This window comes from Nycticebus coucang, chromosome 19 (assembly GCF_027406575.1).
Source record: "Nycticebus coucang isolate mNycCou1 chromosome 19, mNycCou1.pri, whole genome shotgun sequence".
Taxonomy (NCBI): Eukaryota; Metazoa; Chordata; class Mammalia; order Primates; family Lorisidae; genus Nycticebus; species Nycticebus coucang.
Window position 1 is genome coordinate 11,999,369 of NC_069798.1, and position 19,839 is coordinate 12,019,207.

The following is a 19,839-nucleotide window of genomic DNA, read 5'->3' on the forward strand; positions in this document are numbered from 1 at the left end:
CCTCAGCCTCCCAAGTAGCTGGGACCACGTGCCTGCCAAACACCTGGCTATTTTTTTGTTGCAGTTGGTTAGCTGTTGTTTAGCTGGCCCAGGCCAGGTTGAAACCTGCCACCCTTGGTGTATGTGGCTGGCGCCGTAACCACTGTGTTAAGGGCGCTGAGCCAATATTCTTGTCTTTCAAGGACCTCTGAAAAGTATTTAATATTAGCCTTTTATCTCAAAAATTTTCATTACCAATTCGATATATGAATGAATCTGTAAGTCTTTAAATGATTAATAAGGGAGGGAAGTCTCCATGGTGATTTCTTCTTCAGTGACAGCTAGCTGCAAACTGAGTCTTATTGCAGCCAGCAATCTTCACATTGATGAAACATGCCATCAAGCAGTAGTGTCTCTTGTAATTGCCTTTGTTAGAATGTGAATTTATGTAGTTACTTAGAATGGAACGGAATGTGTCTCATTTACAATAAGAAAGATTATATAAGCAAGGATCCACAAGTCAAGTCATCATGAATCTGGGGTTACCAGCCTTTGTGTCTCCCTTATTTAAAAACCAGTCTCCTATGTGAACTTTTTTCTGGATTTTTGGTATGCCTCTTACCAGATTAGTTGTTGTTAATGTAACAGTTAATAACAGCATTCATTTGGGGAATACATAAAGCCCAGTGGTGTAGAATTTAGGAGACCAACAGTCTTGGGGTTGAATCCCATCTCCATCACTTATTAACTGTGAGACCTTGGGAAAGTTGTATAGGTTTTCCAAGCTTCATTTATATGAGATATTTGTAAAGTGCTAAATTAGCACAATAACTGGAATGTAAGTATTAAATCATAACTTTAAATTGTATTGTAAAGTTACATGTACTTTGTTTTGCTTCTTATACACAATTCTCTTTTTGTGTTTGTTTTTAGAGTAAAAGTGATAGGACATCATGTTTTTGTTTTTCTGCAATTCATTATTTATTTATTTGTTTATTTTTGAGACAGTCTTAGTCTGTTGCACTGGGTAGAGTGCTGTGGCATAATAGTGGCATAATAGCTTACAGCAATCTCAAACTCTTAGGCTCAAGGGATCCTCTTTCCTCAGCCTGCTGAGTAGCTGGGACTATAGGTGCCTACCACAATGCCCAGCTAGTTTTTCTGTTTTTACTAGAGGCGATGTCTTGCTTTCGCTCAGGCTGAGCTCAAGCAGTCCACCTGCCTTCGCCTCCCAGAGTGCTAGGATTACAGGCATTGAGCCACCACGTGCAATTAACTTTTTAAAACATTGATACACCCGATCTCTAAAAAAAAAAAAATAATAATCGCTTGAGCCCAAGAGTTTGAGCTTGCTGTGAGCTGTGACGCCATGACACTCTACTGAGGGCAACAGTGAAATTCTGTCTCAAAAAAAAAAAAAAGATGGATAAACTTATGGTTTTTAATTTTTGTAAGTAATTGATTTTCACAGTATAGTTTTATTCATTTATCTAGAACATGCTGATGGATTATGTCACAAATTAACGACTGTGTGTCCAACTGTGAAACCTCAGACTCAAGGTCTAGCAAAGGATGCTTGGGAAATTCCTCGAGAATCTTTACGGCTAGAGGTTAAACTAGGACAAGGATGTTTTGGTGAAGTATGGATGGGTAAGATGCCTGAACTTCTGTTTAGCCATAGATTAAAGTGCCACAATTTATGATACAGTGTTTAAATATTTGAGGTAACTACTAGTCACTGGATTTTGGTCTAAAATCCCTTAAAATATAAATTAAAATAGTAAAACATGTCTTTTTTAGGAACATGGAATGGGACAACAAAAGTAGCAATCAAAACACTAAAGCCAGGTACAATGATGCCAGAAGCTTTTCTTCAAGAAGCTCAAATAATGAAAAAATTAAGACATGATAAACTTGTTCCACTATATGCTGTTGTTTCTGAAGAGCCAATATACATTGTCACTGAATTTATGTCAAAAGGTATGTGTATATTAGTACCTCAAAAGGTATTCATGTTGATAAATTTTTTTAAAGACAAACCTTCATTTCTGTTTTCTGCATATAGGCTTTCATTATAAATTGTTTTCTAATTTAAGTTTTTTTTTCTTTCTTTTTGACACAGTCTGTCTCACTTTGTTGCCCTCTGTAGAGCACTGTGGCATTATAGCTCACAGCAACATCAACCTCTTGGGCTCAAACCCTCTGCCTTAGCCTCCCAAGTAGCTGGGACTACAGGCGCCCACCACAACACCTGGCTATCTTTTGGAGATAAGGACTTGCTCTTGCTCAGGCTGTTCTTGAACTCCTGAGCTCAAACAGTCCACCCGCCTTGGCCTCCCAGAGTGCTAGGATTACAGCTATGAGCCACCATGCCCAGCTTAATTCAAGATTTTTTATGCGGACATTTGAAAAGATATCTAACATTTGTTTAATGGAATAGTTAATAATCAGTTATAGTTATTCTAGAAAATAGAATATAGTTTAAAAGGAAAATTAAGCAGGCTGAATTTATTTTGAAAGTAGGTTTGACTAAAGGAAATAAAATAGCTAGGAAAGTGAAATATAGAAAAAAAGGTGTTTATACAAATTGAATTAAAATAATAGAAAGATAATAGTACTATCTGTAGTACTAAAGCAAAGAAATAAAGTAAAAATAGATTAGCTTTATCTCATTTTAGTATAAACATGATCCTCATACTTAGAACTTCTCTAGGAGCTTTTTCCCCTTACTGCTGTGAGTTATAATCTCTCCATTCTCCCAGACTCCAGACTGTAAGACTCCACCCCTCGGTGACAGGGTTAGTTATGGCAAGAAGATAATGAGAAGAGAAGGTGGAGGGTGATGTTCTGTAATTTCTCTTTCTTTTTTCCTTTTTTCCTTCCTTCCTTTCTATCTCTCTCTCTCCTCCCCACTTCTTCCCTGCCTGTCCCTCACTCTTTCTCTTTTGAGACAGGGTCTTGATTTGTCACCTAGGCTAAAGTACAGTGGCTCCATCATGACACACTGCAACCTCAAGCTCCTGTGCTGGAATGATCCTCCCAAGTAGCTGGGACCTCCTGCCTTAGCCTCCCAAGTAGCTGGGACCACAAAATTAGCCACCATGCCCAGCTAATTTTTATTTTTTATAGAAGTAGGGTCTAACTATGTTGCTCAGGCTAGTCTTGAACCCCTGGCCTCAAGCAGCAGCCTTCCCCTCTTAGCCTCCCAAAGTCCCAGGGTTATAGGTGTGAGCCACGACACCTGCCTCTTCCCTCTGCGTCTCTGTGCAGATGATGCTTTAGAAGAACCAGTAAGTCACGAAACCGGTGTGTAGGCCTGATTTTTCACCCGTTATGAATTTGATCCACTTTTTTTTAACTCTCTGTTTGGATCAGGAGTCTAGTTAAAGTCACTGAAAGTCCCTGATTATATAACTCTCTCCCATAGTCTATCTTGACCAATGATGTAGTTCCCTGTAGTGGTGACAGGGACAACTACAAGCTAAACATCTGCTGTAAGAGAATTTTTTTTTCCCCCTCAAAAGGGACTGAAACCATAAGCTAAGAATTGACACAGCCTATTAATTGGTAGCCAGAACATATCTAAAGCCCCAAAATACTTTTTGGAAAGAATTTCTACTGCAACAGCTACCAGATAATCCCATGTCAAAAAAGTACATTGAATGAACTAGAAGAGGAAGGTAAAAACAGAATGTTTTAGTCAAGATACTAGTAATATAAGAAATATAATGTAGAAGCCAGAGTGGCTTATGCCTGTAACCCCAGGACCTTGGGAGGCCACAGTGAGGGGATTTCTTGAGGTCAGGAGTTTAAGACCAGCCTGGCAATGTAATAAGACTGTTGCTACAAAAAAATAAAATAAGTTAGCTGGGCATGGTGGCATGTACCTATAGTCCTAGCTAGTCAGGAGGCCTTGAGCCCAGGAGTTGGATGGTTGCTGTGGGCTATGGTCATGCCACTGTACTCCAGTCCGGGAAACAGAAAGAGACTCTGTCTTTTAATTTAAAAACAAAACAAAAAAACAAAAGTAATAGAGGTAAGAAGCTAATGGTCTGTTTAGCCATTTAGCTTTTAATATTGATTTCAAGAATTATTTAGTTGGGAGAACATGGTAAAATTCTGTATTGTCAGATCACTGGGTAGGATTATTCACAGGTGCGAAATTTAGAATACAAGATAACAGAAGTCCTTTCTAGTTCGAAAACTCACTTCAGTTTCCGTTACTTAGCAGTTGACCCACTGTAATCTGTCCAAACTCACTGCCTCATGTACTCCACCATACACCCACTGTTCTGGCCCGATCTTACTGCCCTGTTTCCATGATTTTGTTCATGTTATTTCTTCCACCTGGAATTCAATTTCCCTGTCACTTGACCAGTCTGCCAACTACACTTCCCTGATCCCATCCATAGCCTTGCATTGCATTTAGTTGTCATTTCTCTTTATTTCTTCTCCATTTCCTCTTTAATCTGGAGCTTCCACAGCCTTTCTTTGTTCTTAACAGTATTGTTATTTTTTAAGAGAACAGTCTAGTTTTATGTTTTATATATAATGTGCCTTAATTTGGGTTTGTCTGATGTTCTCTCTTGATTAAATTCAAGTACACAGTAAGCTTTGAAACAATAATAGAGAAGCAGCAATTCGATTCCCTTTCTAGTCTTTTTGTTTCGTAGTATTTTGGTGTTCAGTGATATATTCTGTTAAAATTGAGAGAAGCTGGTCAGGGCAGCATGTCCACAGCAACTCATGTAGCTGCCTATATTTAGTTTTAACCACCCCAAGATAGTCCTAGTTGTCTGACATCTTGATTCAGAGTGACTTTCAAAATATGTAAGTATTTAATACTACTTTTTGAATCAAAATTGGGATATTGATCAAAGCAAGGAAAGAATGCTCTCTCATCTGGTTTAGTTCATGCATTTCCCCCTTTTTCATATGTTATCAGGAGGAGTTTTCAAAATTTTAGTTTCGGGACCTCTTCTAGAATCAAGATCATTATTACTCAGAAATTCCAAAACTGCAAAAAAAAAAAAGAATAAAAAAATGAAAAGCTAAGAAATTTTATTTTGTGATATGGGATGGAAGAGTATTTGTTTCATTCTTAATGTAAGATATGCCATGAATATCTTTCTGTCTCTTACAGGGAGCTTATTAGATTTCCTTAAGGAAGGAGATGGAAAGTATTTGAAGCTTCCACAACTGGTCGATATGGCTGCTCAGGTACTTGTATATATTCATGTATCAATTTGAATTGAAAGTATAAATGAAAAGAATGATCCTAGTGGAATATTATAGTTTATACAGTGAAATAATGAAATTTTTAGAAATTGAAGGAACATTAGAGATACTCTGATGTGAGCTCCTGAGGTTAACAATATTGTAGTATCTGAAGACCACATGTATCTAAAATTCACACAACTTGCTAGAACCAATATTAGAACCAGCTATATAACTCCCAGCCCAGTGCCATCCTATATCATGTGACCTTGCTTCCATAAATATAAAATCTGTATGTATTTATTTCTTAAAAGATAAATTTTAAGAAAATTAAAATGGATAGATGCTATTCCAAAGAAAATATTAGTAATCTAAAGTGTATGATGCATTTTTTTACTTAATGTAGTCCAAAACAAGAATTAAGATGGCACTATATAGTTTAAAATGGGACTTTTTAACTCTTTCAACTTCTATTTTAAGTATACAGTTTTTATCCAGATATGTGGCAGGTGTTCTAAGAATTTGTTGGCTTTGGTTGACATGCTGGTTTCAGAACTCTTAACTTCTCAGTGGGCATCCAAATGTCCACAGAATATGGCAATTCAGAGGAATTTTATATTGAGAAGCTATGTGTGTGACAGGCATATACAGGGCCTGGTTTGTATTCCTGAGTTCAAGGCTCTAAAACACTATGGTAGCAGGGGTTGGCAAACTTTTTTTTCTTCTTCTTTTTTTTTGTAAAGAATCACGTAAATGTTTTAGGCTTGGTAAGCCACATAAAACCTCTCATACTTTTCTTCCATCTTCTTCTTTTACAACATTTAAAAAATGTAAAAACTAGTTTAAGTTCTCAGGCCATACAAAAACAAGCTGCAAGCCAAATGTCACTGGAGTTCGCCAACCTCTACTATATGGTTAATACCATAAGATACATAGCTTGTGTTTGATACAGATCTTGATGGGCTTATGTCCAGAGGCACTAATAACCCTGTAATTTATCTTCTAACCACTGACACAAGAATGTCATGCTGCTAATAGTGACTGGATATACCATGGGATTAAAAATCTTTATCTTAAGAGTAGTACCAGATTTTTAAAATCTAAATTTAGCTTACTTTTGTTTTTTTTATTTTTCCCATTACTTCCTAGACTATGCCCTGTTATAATCATCTCCTTTTGAGATACATGGTTTTAAGTGATCTGATTAAACATAAGCCAAAATGGTTTTCTCTGTTTTCCTTTGTATCATATATTTTGGGTTTCTTTTCCTTTCTAAGATTGCTGATGGTATGGCATATATTGAAAGAATGAACTATATTCACCGAGATCTTCGGGCTGCTAATATTCTTGTAGGAGAAAATCTTGTATGCAAAATAGCAGATTTTGGGTTAGCAAGATTAATTGAAGACAATGAATACACAGCAAGACAAGGTAAAATTCTTTTTGCATAAATGCTGTGGCCCAGCATAGTGGTTCATTCCTATAATTCCTGTGCTTTGGGAGCCTGAGCAAGAAGTTCAAAGACCAGTTTGGGCAAAATGACCTTGCATCTACCAAATATATTTATACAGGGTGGACATAAAGTTCGTGTGCAATTCAAAATAGTTTAACATAGTAAATTGCACGTGAACTTCATGGATACTGTATGTGTATGTAAGCTGGGTGTGGTGGTGCTCACCTATAATCCTAGCCATTCGAGAGGCTAAGGCAGGAGGATCACTTGAGCCAGGAGTTGAAGGTTACAGTGAGCTGTGATTATGCCACTGCATTCCAACCTGGGCAACAGAGCAAGACCCTGTCTTTAGAAGAAGAAAAAAAAAAAGTGCATGTAACCTAATGTTATATGTTTTTCTTACTCAGCCTTCTTAAATACAACTTTGGCTTATTTCCTTCAAGGAAGACTAGACTAGTATTCTTTGCATCATAAACATAGGAAGTTAGAGCCTCTGTACACTTACTTTGATGTGCCAACAAACGTTTTTTTAATTCCTCTCATAACAAACTTTATGAACTATTGAACTGTTGTCTTAAACCAGAGTATACTTAATTAGGGGTGATGTTATCCTATATGCCACTCTTCCCCAGGGGACATCTGCAATGTCAGCCATTTTAGGTTGTCACAGTTCAGGGGCTACTGCTGGCATCTAGGTCAGGCGTACCACTAATCGTCCTACAGTGCCAGATCATACAGGCTGGACACCATACAATTAGGACCAAAATGTCAATGGTGCCAAGGTTGAGAAACCCCGCTTTAGACACAGTGCTTTTTTTCTCATCCACCATACCTTTGTGAGATTACCTCCAGCTAGGTTATCTTTCTAATCTTTACCTATAAAAACCCAAAATCATTCTTTAGTCCTTAATTTAGGTGCTATCATAGCTCACTGCAACCTCAAACTCCTGGACTCAAGGGACCTTCCTGTTTCAGCTTCCCTAGTAACTGGGACTACCGTTGTATGCCACCACACCCAGCTAATTTTTCTATTTTTTGTAGACACATATCTATATGTAATTATCTGTATGTAAGACACATACAATCTTATTTCCAGTATAATTGTATAAACTTCACAAATCCTGTGCCTGTGTGCCATTAAAGATTAGCATAATGCCTTATACATAAAAGGCATACACTAAATAATTTGAGTAAATTATCATGGGCTTTTTTTTTTTTTTTTTTAATTTGGCCGGGGCTGGATTTGAACCCGCCACCTCCGGCATATGGGATCGGCGCCTTACCCGCTGAGCCACAGGCGCCGCCCTATCATGGGCTTTTAAAAATAATGGTACAGGGCAGCCCCTGTGGCTCAAAGGGGTAGGGTGCTGGCCCCATATGCTGGAGGTGGCAGGTTCAAACTCAGCCCCAGCCAAAAACTGCAAAAAATAAAAATAATGGTACAATAAAACTTTCCTGAAAGATGTTATAAAATAGAAAAGAAGATTATGGACGAAAATCAGCAGATGTCAGACCCCAGTAGACTATACCTTCATCCACCAATAGTTACTATAGCTATTAGATGGTGGATTACTCTTAAAAGTTACGGGTCCTGGCTCGGTGCCTGCAGCTCAGTGACTAGGGCGGGTTTGAGCCCAGGCTAGGCCTATTACACAACAATCAACAATGACAACTGCAACCAGAAAGTAGCTGGGCATTGTGGCCAGTGCCTATAGTTCCAGCTACTTGGGAGGCTGAGGCAAGAGAATTACTTAAGCCAAGAGTTGGAGGTTGCTGTGAGCTGTGATGCACGGCATTCGAGGATGACATAGTGAAAATCTGTCAAAAAAAAAAAAAATTAACAAATTTTTTTCTGTGTTAAGAATTTGACACTGGGACAGTGCCTGTGGCTAAGTGAGTAGGGCGCCGGCCCCATATGCCGAGGCTGCCGGGTTCAAACCCAGCCCCGGCCAAACTGCAACAAAAAAATAGCTGGGTATTGTGGCGGGCACCTGTAGTCCCAGCTGCTCGGGAGGCTGAGGCAAGAGAATCGCGTAAGCCCAAGAGTTAGAGGTTGCTGTGAGCCGTGTGACGCCATGGCACTCTACCCAAGGGCGGTACAGTGAGACTCTGTCTCTACAAAAAAAATAAATAAATAATTTGACACTGATGACACATACAGTATGGATATTGACAAAATACTAGTTTTGCTTGTGCTATGTTAATACAGTAGATTTTTTTAAACAACTAACTTGATATTGTCAATGTTGCTTTAGGTGCAAAATTTCCAATCAAATGGACAGCTCCTGAGGCTGCCCTGTATGGTCGATTTACAATAAAGTCTGATGTGTGGTCATTTGGAATTCTACAAACAGAACTGGTAACAAAGGGCAGAGTGCCATATCCAGGTAAGCTTGCATTTCACTAGCTCTTGGTGATCCCATTAGTGACTTTATCAGGAGTTTATTAGGAGCAGACTTGTAAGGGGGGTAAAAAGGTCTTTATTTCTTCTCTTTCCACCTCTCCACCCCTTCTCTTTACTGTAGCATTAGACAGATAGCAGCCAATGAGAGTCACAGTTCTTGATAGGGTGAGCATGTGAGGCGTGCCCTGTATTCACCTCAGCTTTCTCCCATGGGACATTTTCCTATAGGGTATTTTCTCTGTACTATTCTCTCAGATAATAAGCATGGCTTGAATATTCTAGTTCATCTCTGCTGCTGCCCCTATCAAAGTAGTCCTGGGTCATCTCTCCTCTGAAAGTAATTTCTAGTGGTGTGACTGGTGTATTTTTCTAAATATATACAGGGTGCCAATAAAGTTCGTGTGCAATTTAAAATAGTGTGCAATTTGCCCTGTTTTACTCAATAGACTATTTTCAGATTTTTTCTTTATTTATTCTAACGAAGCATATTTATAAATTATTAATAACTTTAAGAATTATATCTGTCATTAATAAAGAGGAAAAATAAAAATGTTTTCTTCGGGTGGTGCCTGTGGCTCAGTCAGTAAGGCACCAGCCCCATATACCGAGGGTGGCGGGTTCAAACCCGGCCCTGGCCAAACTGCAACCAAACAATAGCCGGGCGTTGCGGCGGGCGCCTGTAGTCCCAGCTACTCGGGAGGCTGAGGCAAGAGAATCGCCTAAGCCCAGGAGTTGGAGGTTGCTGTGAGCTGTGTGAGGCCACGGCACTCTACCGAGGGCCATAAAGTGAAACTCTGTCTCTACCAAAAAAAAAAATGTTTTCTTCATAAAAGTGAGAGATTATATAGCTTCTGGGGGGAAGGGCATATTTTAGCTCACTTAGAATTCAGCTACAATTAAATATTCTTTTACTCTGTTACTTCTCCAACTTTTCTACTGAAGTATCCTAATAGTTGAAGAGAATGAAAATTTAAAATCCAAAATTCAGGAAAAACTGTTATGCTGATCTTATCGTTTTTCCATATTATCTAGCATGTTCCTCCTCTGATGCCATCAGAGTTTATCACTGACTTTTCCTTGTTTTTTGCTATTTAAGTTCTTCGTACCAAATAATGAGTCACCATTGCCCTCTTGATTCTATTCCTGTCTTAATTCATGGTCATCTTAATAGATATACCCATGATTTTTCCAGCACTCTGGTCTCCTGTCTGCATTCTGCTCCTCTGTGATCTTGTCCTCTGCTCTGCCTTTCCCAGTCTTCCCCTTCACGTTACCGTCACTGCAGGCCTCTCAGAACCTCAGGGTCATGCATCCGCTCCCTGACCACCCCTCCCAGCTCCCCAGCTGACTCTACCCCAACCCTGGCAGTTTCTTGGTAATACGAGGATCTTTAATCCATTGATTCTGACATTTTGTCCTGCCTCTCGCCTCCCCTTTGTGAAACCACTCTGTTCCTTAAATTCCATGGTCAAGAAGCATAATTATTCCCTTGTATTTACATTTGTCTTACCCTTTCTCTCATGTCATCACTATTTCTTAGCAAAATTTCTACGTTGCTCCACACCTGCAACCATGGCTAGAGAGAAGGAAATACAGCCATACTTAGTAATTTTACTTTAAATCCATGGTCATGAGGAACTTTCCCTTTTGGTTGTGATAGAATGGCTAATACCTAGCTTATCATCCCACTACAGACTACCACAAAAGTTAAATAGAATGTGTAAAAGAATTGTTTTGATATTGCACAGCAACCAGTGAAGGCTACAGCCCTTAAAACAATGCAGGCACACGAAGTGAACCTTAAATTTATACCATCTTTCTTCCTGAAAGCATTTCTAAAGGAGCATAGAGCAAAGAAGCCCACACAGAAAGCATCATTCTTACTGAACAAAAGACACAGAGATCCAAATGCTGATATCTGGAGGGCAGGATCCCAGAAAGGAAGGAACCACAGGGAAAGAACTCTAAAATTCTGCTTAAAAGTTCCTCTCAGAACTCTGGGAGGCTGAGGCGGGAGGATTGCTTGAGGCCAGGAATTGGAGACCAGCCTGAGCAAGAGCAAGACCCCATCTCTATAAAAAATTAAAAAATTGGGTGGCACCTGTGGCTCAAAGGGGTAGGGTGCCAGCCCCATATGCTGGAGGTGGCAGGTTCAAACCCAGCCCCAGTCAGAAACTGCAAAAAAAAAAAAAAAAAATAGAAAAATTAGCCAGGTGTGGTGCCATGCATCTATAGTTTCAGCTGTAAGTTCCGGTATAGGAAACAATTTTCCTCTTGAAAATAGAGGGTATTTCCACTAGATGCCATTTTTGCCACATTTTACTTTTGTAACTTGACATAAAGTAACTTAATAGTTCTGATTATCAGAAGATTGTGAAGAATCAAGTTTTGAATGGAAGTTTATTGGCAATTAGAAGTTATTTTTGTAGGTTCAGTCTTATTTCAATTGACCTTAACAGTGAATTAAAATAATAAACATAAAATAAAAGAATAAAGGCATAAAGGTGAGGAAACAGTTTTTCAGCTCAAGTAAGCTCTCCTTGAATATCAATTCCCTGTTCCTTTTCTGCTTCTCCAACAACTTCTGGTTAGATTTCCATGGCTGGTGAAATATTATATTGGATTTCACTTAGAAGGTGATACTACCTACTGAGATGAAAAGCTCAAAGTAATACTCATGCAATTTTCTTTGATTGTAAAAAAAATCTATTTTGAGGAATCACTTATTCCTTGGAAATACTGTAACTAAAAGTAGAAATAATAATTTAATCCTATTACATTGACTTAAAGGTATCATAGTCTGTTTAAGAAATTATTGCTAATTGTTCAAGATTGCAGGAGGTAAAAGGGATGGGCCTGACTTGTAGATAGGTAAGGGAGGTGATGTGGGAGATGAGAAGAGGGGTGGGGTTGCCAGCTTGGTGACATGGTGTCAGGAAGAATAATTTAGAAAAAGAGGTTTTTTTGCCAGCCTGTGATAACACAGGGCAGGTTGCTGACAAAGTAGGGTAGGTAGAGGGAAATTACAAAGGAATACATACAGTAAAAGAATTGTGTGTAATAAATGGAAGAAAGTCTAAGTTAACAGGGTTCCTCAAACTTTTTAAATAGGGGGCCAGTTCACTGTCCTTCAGACCACTGGAGGGCCGGATTATGGTTTAAAAAAAAAACTATGAACAAATTCCTATGCACATTGCACATACCTTATTTTGAAGTAAAAAAAAAAACGGGAACAAATACAATCACACCACCTCATATGGCCCGCGGGCCAGAGTTTGAGGACCACTGGAGGTGATATTAGATAAGGAAACTTTCAGAGAAGTGACTCTTGCCTGTCACATAGTTAGTATATTTGGCAAAAATAAGACTATAACTTATTCTTCTGAATTCTTTTTTCTATTTTTTTTTTTTTTGTAGAGACAGAGTCTCACTTTACTGTCCTCGGTAGAGTGCCGTGGCCTCACACAGCTTACAGCAACCTCCAACTCCTGGGCTTAAGCGATTCTCTTGCCTCAGCCTGGGACTACAGGCGCCTGCCACAACGCCTGGCTATTTTTTGGTTGCAGTTTGGTCCGGGCCGGGTTTGAACCCGCCACCCTCAGTAAATGGGGCCAGCGCCTTACCGACTGAGCCACAGGCGCCACCCCCTTTTTTTTTTTTTACTGAGTCTCTTTATGTCGCCCTGGGTAGAGTGCCATGGTGTCACAGCTCACAGCAACATCCAACTCTTGGGCTTAAGTGATTTTCTTGCCTCAGCTTCCCGAGTAGCTGGGACTACAGGTGCCTGCCACAATGCCCAGCTATTTCTTCTGAATTCTTATTTGAAAGTTTTTTCACATACTACCTTGCTACCATTCCTCATAGCCCAAGTTTGGTCATTGTTAAATGTTAAGATCATAAAGCATCAGTACCTCAAAGTGGCACCCTAAATTTTCATTAATTTACAGGGTTGGCTTTTGAAGGCATTAGTGTTAAAAATAAAATATTAGGGGTGGCACCTGTGGCTCAGTGAGTAGGGTGCCGGCCCCATATGCCGAGGGTGGCGTGTTCAAACCCAGCCCCGGCCAAACCAACAAAAAAATAGCCGGGCGTTGTGGCCGGCGCCTGTAGTCCCAGCTGCTCGGGAGGCTGAGGCAAGCGAATCACGTAAGCCCAAGAGCTGGAGGTTGCCGTGAGCCATGTGGACGCCACGGCACTCTACTGAGGGCAGTACAGTGAGACTCTGTCTCTACAAAAAAAAAAATTAGGGGCTGGGCACGGTGGCTCACACCTATAATCCTAGCAGTCCGGGAGGCCAAGGAGGGTGGATTGTTTGAACTCAGCAGTTCAAGACCAGCCTGAGCAAGAGTGAGACCTTATCTCTAAAAATAGCCGGGGGTTTGTAGTGGGCATCTGTAGTCCCAGCTACTTGGGAGGCTGAGACAAGAGGATCACTTGAACACAAGAATTTGAGGTTGTTGTGAGTTGTGATGCCATAGCACTCCACCCAGGGCACAGAGTGAGACTGTCTCCAAAAAAAAAAAAAGATATTAAGTGGAATGAAAAAATTAGACATGGATTAGCATTTTCTAAGCTCTTCTTGATAGACTATGATATTTATAATTTATTTTGTTGAAAGAATCATTTCACTAAATACAGCTTGAATCAGTATGGGGGATGTGTTTTGCTAGCAGTGGTCAGATGGTTGTTTTTAATGTTTGACTCTTGTCTGGGTAGGTATGGTAAACCGTGAAGTGCTGGAGCAGGTGGAACGAGGATACAGGATGCCCTGCCCTCAGGGCTGTCCAGAATCCCTCCATGATTTGATGAATCAGTGTTGGAAGAAGGACCCTGATGAAAGACCAACGTTTGAATATATACAGTCCTTCTTGGAAGACTACTTCACTGCTACAGAGCCACAGTACCAGCCAGGAGAAAATTTATAATCCAAGTAGCCTATTTTATATGCAGAAATCTGCCAAAATTGTAAAGAACTTGTGTAGAGTTTCTCATGTACAGGAATCAAGAGAAGAAAATCTTTACTCTGCATGTTTTTCATGGTAAACTGGAATTCCAGACGTGGTTGCACAAACCCACCTTTTTCCCCACAAGTGTTAAACTCTAAAGTACCAATGATGAATTTTCCAACTTATTTCAGGGTCCAAAGGAAACCGAACTAAGATACCACTGATAGTGTGGTGTAATGGCATGGTAATGAAAAACAGCAAAGCTACTGCTCCAAAATCATTCTTTCTTTCATTCCCCAAACTCAGAATTGTTAAGAGGAAATTATTTCTTGTTATAGACAAAATTTGGGAAATAAAAAGTTAATATCATAATAAAATCTAAAATTAAAGAACATCATAGGACCAAATAATTCCATTCCAGTTTTTAAAAATTTCTTGAATTTATTATTCTCGAAAGTTTTTCTGAAGTTAAATAGTCAGTATGCAATATTAATATATGCCTCCTTTTGCATGGAAATGGGCCAAGTTTTTCAGAAACAAAAAAGGAATATAAATAGCATCCAAAACTTGACTAAATGTTAGACCACAACAGTGAAATCTAAAAATATAATGCACTATGTTAATAATCATATTTATGGAACTGGAAAGTAGAATAAGAAAATTGTCACTTCAGTCATTTTATGAATAGTTCAATTTATAATAATGAAGGTTACTAGAAAGCAAGTTAATCTTTTATAAGGTTGCATTGATTTTTTTTAAAGATAGTATATAATTGAAATTGTACTATTCATTCCAAAGGGAATTCTTTTAATCTTTCATTAGCATGAAAAGTAAGACCCAGCTTTTAATTAAACAGTTAAAAAAAAAAATAGACTTGGTAGTGTGAGATGTTGCTAATGTGTTTTTATGGTGATGGGAGCCACAAATAGAAAATACCACAAATCCAGGGACATGAATGCACTTTTGTTTGTATTGAATATAAACGAATGGAGAGGAAAATGTATTTAAAAGAAATATGAGAGAAGAAAATGTGAACATTTTACAGGTAGAGGGATGGAATGGAATGTTTAATGTTGATGTGATGGAGTGACAAAATGGCTTTGCTGGCACTCAAAGCTTCTCACTTCATTATTTTCTGAGACTTTAAGAGTTATATGGTAGGACTGCAGAATGAATTTTTCTTAACATGCACACTAAATGAGTGTTATATCCTCAAAATGGTGAAGTTGAGGTTTCACACAAATTCCATTGAGACACAGCTTGTATGCAAAACACTTTTAGAACTCCAGTTTCCAATTCCATGTTTGATTCTACAGTCATTTTTTAAATATACTTAATGGTGATCATTTTTTCCCTTTTAGAATATAGTTAATTGGAGAGGAAAATTCATTTTGAACAGGAACAGTAGTGAAAAAGGGGAACAATTTTTGCCCATTTCAAGGGCAAAAGTGAAACATAAAAATTTTTATGACTAATCAGAAAGAAATTTCAAAATATAAATTTGAATATCAGTATTCTGGTTTAAGTCTCTAAGAATGGAAAAACTGAATCTGATAAGTATTTGGTATTTGTGTTTTATAAATATTCTTTTCTGGTCACACATTCTTGTATCGGGTTCTCCTGTTTTCAGGTTATCATTTTTAACTACCATCACTTACCTGATTTAATGATTAAAATTCTGTGCCATGATTTATGTGTTTAAATTCCAACTATTTTAAAATGTGGCAAATGATCTGCATGCAGGTCAGCAATGGTTCTGGTACTAAAAATTGTGGGGTTTTTTCTGTTTACATACCTGCTTAGTATTGAATACCTCTTCCCAGAGGGTCTTCCTAAGAGAGTGACATCATTACTTAGTCTTAATATCTGTGACCTGAGATTTTTAAAGGGCTTTAGGTAAACTACAATATTGTAATTTTTCTAAACATTTTTTTAAAAAAAGGTAACAACATTACATACTAATTCTGATTGAAAAAAAAAAATAAAAAGCCAGGAAAGATGGGTGGTATTCATTGGGTTTTAACTGAATGGAGCAGTTCCCTAAAATAACAGTTGTATAGTAAGGATAAAACACTAACTTAATGTGTATTCATTTTAAGTTGTTAATGTATTTTTAAATGCCAAGAAAAATAAACAACTTTGTACATTTGAAGATTTTTTTTTTTTTTCAGCAGCTTTTCGTCTTCAGTGTCTTAATGTGGAACTTAACCCTTACCAAAAAAAGTGAGTTGGCAAAAACAACCTTCTAGCACAAATACTTTTTTTAGTGAATAATGGTAGCCTAAAACTTAATATTTTTATAAAGTATTGTAATATTATTTCATGGATAATTGAAATAAAAATTCTCAACGAACGCACCTATTTATCTTTTTAGTTGCTATTTGTGTTTACTCATTAGTTTTTGAAAAATTGGTAATTCTGAATGTATTCTATCATTGAAAAAAACGTTCATTTACTTGTAACTCCTGAGCAAAATTAAATAAGTTCTTTATTAAATTCAGAACATCATTGTACTCATCCTGTATAGCTAATCTTACGTATCAGGTGAGTGACATTTTTATAAGTATTTCTTTCTCCTTTTCTTTTTTAAATTACAACACCAAGTTCAGTTAGTTAATAGAGAAATGTAAGTGATTTGAGTAAATGTATGTACAGAGAATCTATGTCAGGGATATAAAATGAAATGACCACTTTTGACCATAAAGGTGTTAATTTTCTATCTCTTTTTTTTGTTTGTTTGTTTGTTTTGACACGGAGTCTCACTTTGATGCCCCTGGTAGTTTGCTGTGGCATCATAGCTCACAGCAACCTCCAACTCGTGGGCTCAAGCGATTCTCTTGTCTCAGCCTCCCCAGTAGCTGGGACTACAGGTGCCTGCCAAAACACCCAGCTATTTATTTTTAGAGACGAGGTCTCCCTCTTGCTCAGGCTGGCCTTGAACTTGTGAGCTCAGGCAATCCACCTGCCTTGGCCTCCCAGAGTGCTAGGTATATAGGCGTGAGTCACTGTGCCCAGCCAGTGTTAATTTTCTAAAAACGAGAAATGTGAACCTTATTTCTGTGTGCCTTACAATTCTTTTATTATAGGCATAATGAAAATAAAATTGTCCACTACTAAATTTTGAATGGCCAATCAAAAGCATTTGTTATTTTCTTTTGTTGTTGTTGTTGTTGTTGTTGCTGCAGTTTGGCCGGGGCTGGGTTTGAACCCGCCACCCTCGGCATACAGAGCCGGCGCCCTGCTCACTGAGCCACAGGTGCCGCCCCAGCATTTGTTATTTTCAATAAGGTAATAGTGTTAATTATCTTTTACTATTATATCACCTAAAACTATCAAAACCTTTTCCTGGTTTTCCAAAAATTAACATTTAATTTTGTGTGTAATTTTGACATTTAAGTTGTTCATTTGTATGTTGTCAAGTCTATTCATTTCTTTTTAAGCTTAGAAAGTCCTTACCATCCAAGATTAAATATTCATCTCTATATTATGTTTGTTATTTTCTTTTTAACATTGCAATTTGTTTGGAAGTTGAGTATAAAATATGACATAAGGGCCTAACATGATTTTTTTCCCCATATAATTTTTCTAACACCAGTTATTGGTTAATGCATTCCCACTCCATTGAGTTGGATTCCTGCATTTATCATACACACATCTGTTTTGTCCAATTAACTTGTCATTCTTCTACTAACATACTTTTCATTACTACAACTTGATAATCTATTTTAATAATAGCTCAAGTTCCTTTTGCTATTCTTTTTTAATCTTGGTATCCTGATAAATTCTTGAAGAAGTGTAGACTTTTATTTTTCAAATCCAAAAAAAAAATATTTGTTACTGTTTTATCTGTTTGCCTTGATCTTTGTTCCTATTTTTGATTTCACTTTTTCTGCCCTTTGTGATTTTAACTGAGGATTTTATGTGATTCTATATTCTCTCCTATCTTAGAGTATCAGTTAAACTTTTTAAAACCACTTTTTAAAAACCACCATTTACAGAAAATCTAATACACCCTTCTGGATCTTTCCTTTTTTGTTTGTTTTGTTTTTTGAGACAGAGTCTCATCACCCCAGCTAGAGTGCAAAAGTGCTATCGTAGCTTACTGCAAACAACTGGGCTCAAGCGATCCTCCTGCCTCAGCATCCTAAACAGCTGGGACAAAAGGCACATGCCACCACACTAGGATAATTTTTCTATTTTTTGTGAGACAGCTTCTCACTCTGTTCAGACTCCTCTCAAACTCCTCAAGCAATCCTCCCACCTTGGTCTTCTTAAATGCTAGGATTATAGGCATGTGCCACCAGGCTGGCCTTGGATCTTTATTTAGCTGTAAAATGAAATAGTTCATCCCTCACAGGTTGTTAGGAGGTTTGGATAAATGATATACCTGTACTCTCTATTGTGCTACCCAAATTACTTATTTCAAGGGGACCTTTAGGTCCTTTCCATCAGTGATCTATTAAAATTTGATCTCAGAAATAAACTTCCGGACTCTGAGGTAAATATAACTGATGATAATTAAAGGGTTAATCCCTGGCTTTGTGCGATGGCTCATGTCTGTAATCCCAGCATTCTGGGAGGATTGCCTGAGCTCACAGGTTCGAGACCAGCCTGAGCCAGAACAAGACCCCAGCTCCAAAAAATAGCCAAGAGTTGTGTGGTGGGCACCTGTAGTCCCAGCTACTCAGGAAGCTGAGGCAAGAGGATCACTTGAGCCCAAGAGTTTGAGGTTGCTGTGAGCTGTGACGCCACCACACTCTACTGAGGATGACAAAGAGAGACTCTGTCTCCAAAAAAAAAAGCGGGTTAATCCCCTAGGTGAACCAACATTTATTGTGTTGGGAGACAAAATCTAGTTAGGACGCGCAGATAGCCGCTAAGGAATAGAACTGTTTTGTCTTGCCTGCGGTGTTTGGGGAAAAAGAAATTAAGTTAGATGCTAATGTTTAAAAATCAGGATATTTCGGCTTGGTGCCTGTGGCTCAAACGACTAAGGCGCCAGCCACATACACCTGAGCTGGCGGGTTCAAATCCAGCCTGGGCCACCAAACAATCATGACGGCTGTAACCGAAAAATAGCCGGGTGTTGTGGCGGGTGCCTGTAGTCCCAGCCACTTGGGAGGCTGAGGCAGGAGAATCGCTTGAGCCCAGGAGTTGGAGGTTGCTGTGAGCTGTGTGGCTACAGCACTCTACCTAGGGCGACAGCTTCAGGCTCTGTCTCCAAAAATTAAAAAAACTAAATAAAATAAAAATCAGGATATTTCATACTGACATTTAGATTTAAAACTTCTAATTCTGACAGGACCACCATCAAGTGGAGTGAGCACCTGGCTACCCCTTTTAAAAGAGCACAGGCCTCAGGGGCAGGGCTGGGCGGATAGGAGGCCAGGCATGTAAAGCACTGCGTCAACTGAGGTGTCCGGAATGAGACCTACTTCTTCATCTTGTAGCAAATTGAGGCTGAGGGCATTTACAGACACCTAGGATTGTCCAGCCCTCTGCGCTCAGCATTGCGACCTGAGGACTCAGTCGGGAGCTGAGACTCTGGCCTGAATCCGCTTCACGGGAACGCACGTGGTTGGAGCCTGCTGCTTCCCAGGGTGCAGCTCCGGGGCGGAGCAGGGTCCAGCGGGAGCGCCTCCGAGGCGGGGTCGTCCTCCTCGCCCAGTGTCCGCGGAGATCCTGAGCGAATCCGCCAGAGGGCAGCGCTGGCTGGTGCTGGGTGTACGCAGCGGCAAAGCCGGGGGCGTCCAGCGGAGCCGGGAGAAAGGGCTGGAGTTCGCGGCCGGCCGAGTTAACTGGAGTGGCCACACCCCCTCGCCGCGGCCAATCAGCGCCCG

General features: G+C 39.0%; 1 protein-coding gene across 7 annotated transcripts in view; it reads left to right on the forward strand.

Moving 5' to 3' along the window:
- YES1 (YES proto-oncogene 1, Src family tyrosine kinase) overlaps positions 1-16,356 on the forward strand; it is a 74,565-nt gene extending 58,209 nt beyond the window's left edge. For all 7 annotated transcript variants that reach the window (XM_053571145.1, XM_053571146.1, XM_053571148.1 and 4 more), the window contains 6 exons: positions 1,474-1,629; positions 1,780-1,959; positions 5,123-5,199; positions 6,474-6,627; positions 8,905-9,036; positions 13,770-16,356. In XM_053571145.1, the coding sequence (XP_053427120.1) occupies positions 1,474-1,629; positions 1,780-1,959; positions 5,123-5,199; positions 6,474-6,627; positions 8,905-9,036; positions 13,770-13,978 (908 nt within the window). In that variant the 3' untranslated portion in view covers positions 13,979-16,356. The remainder of the gene's footprint in view (positions 1-1,473; positions 1,630-1,779; positions 1,960-5,122; positions 5,200-6,473; positions 6,628-8,904; positions 9,037-13,769) is intronic.
- Positions 16,357-19,839: the final 3,483 nt, after the last annotated feature.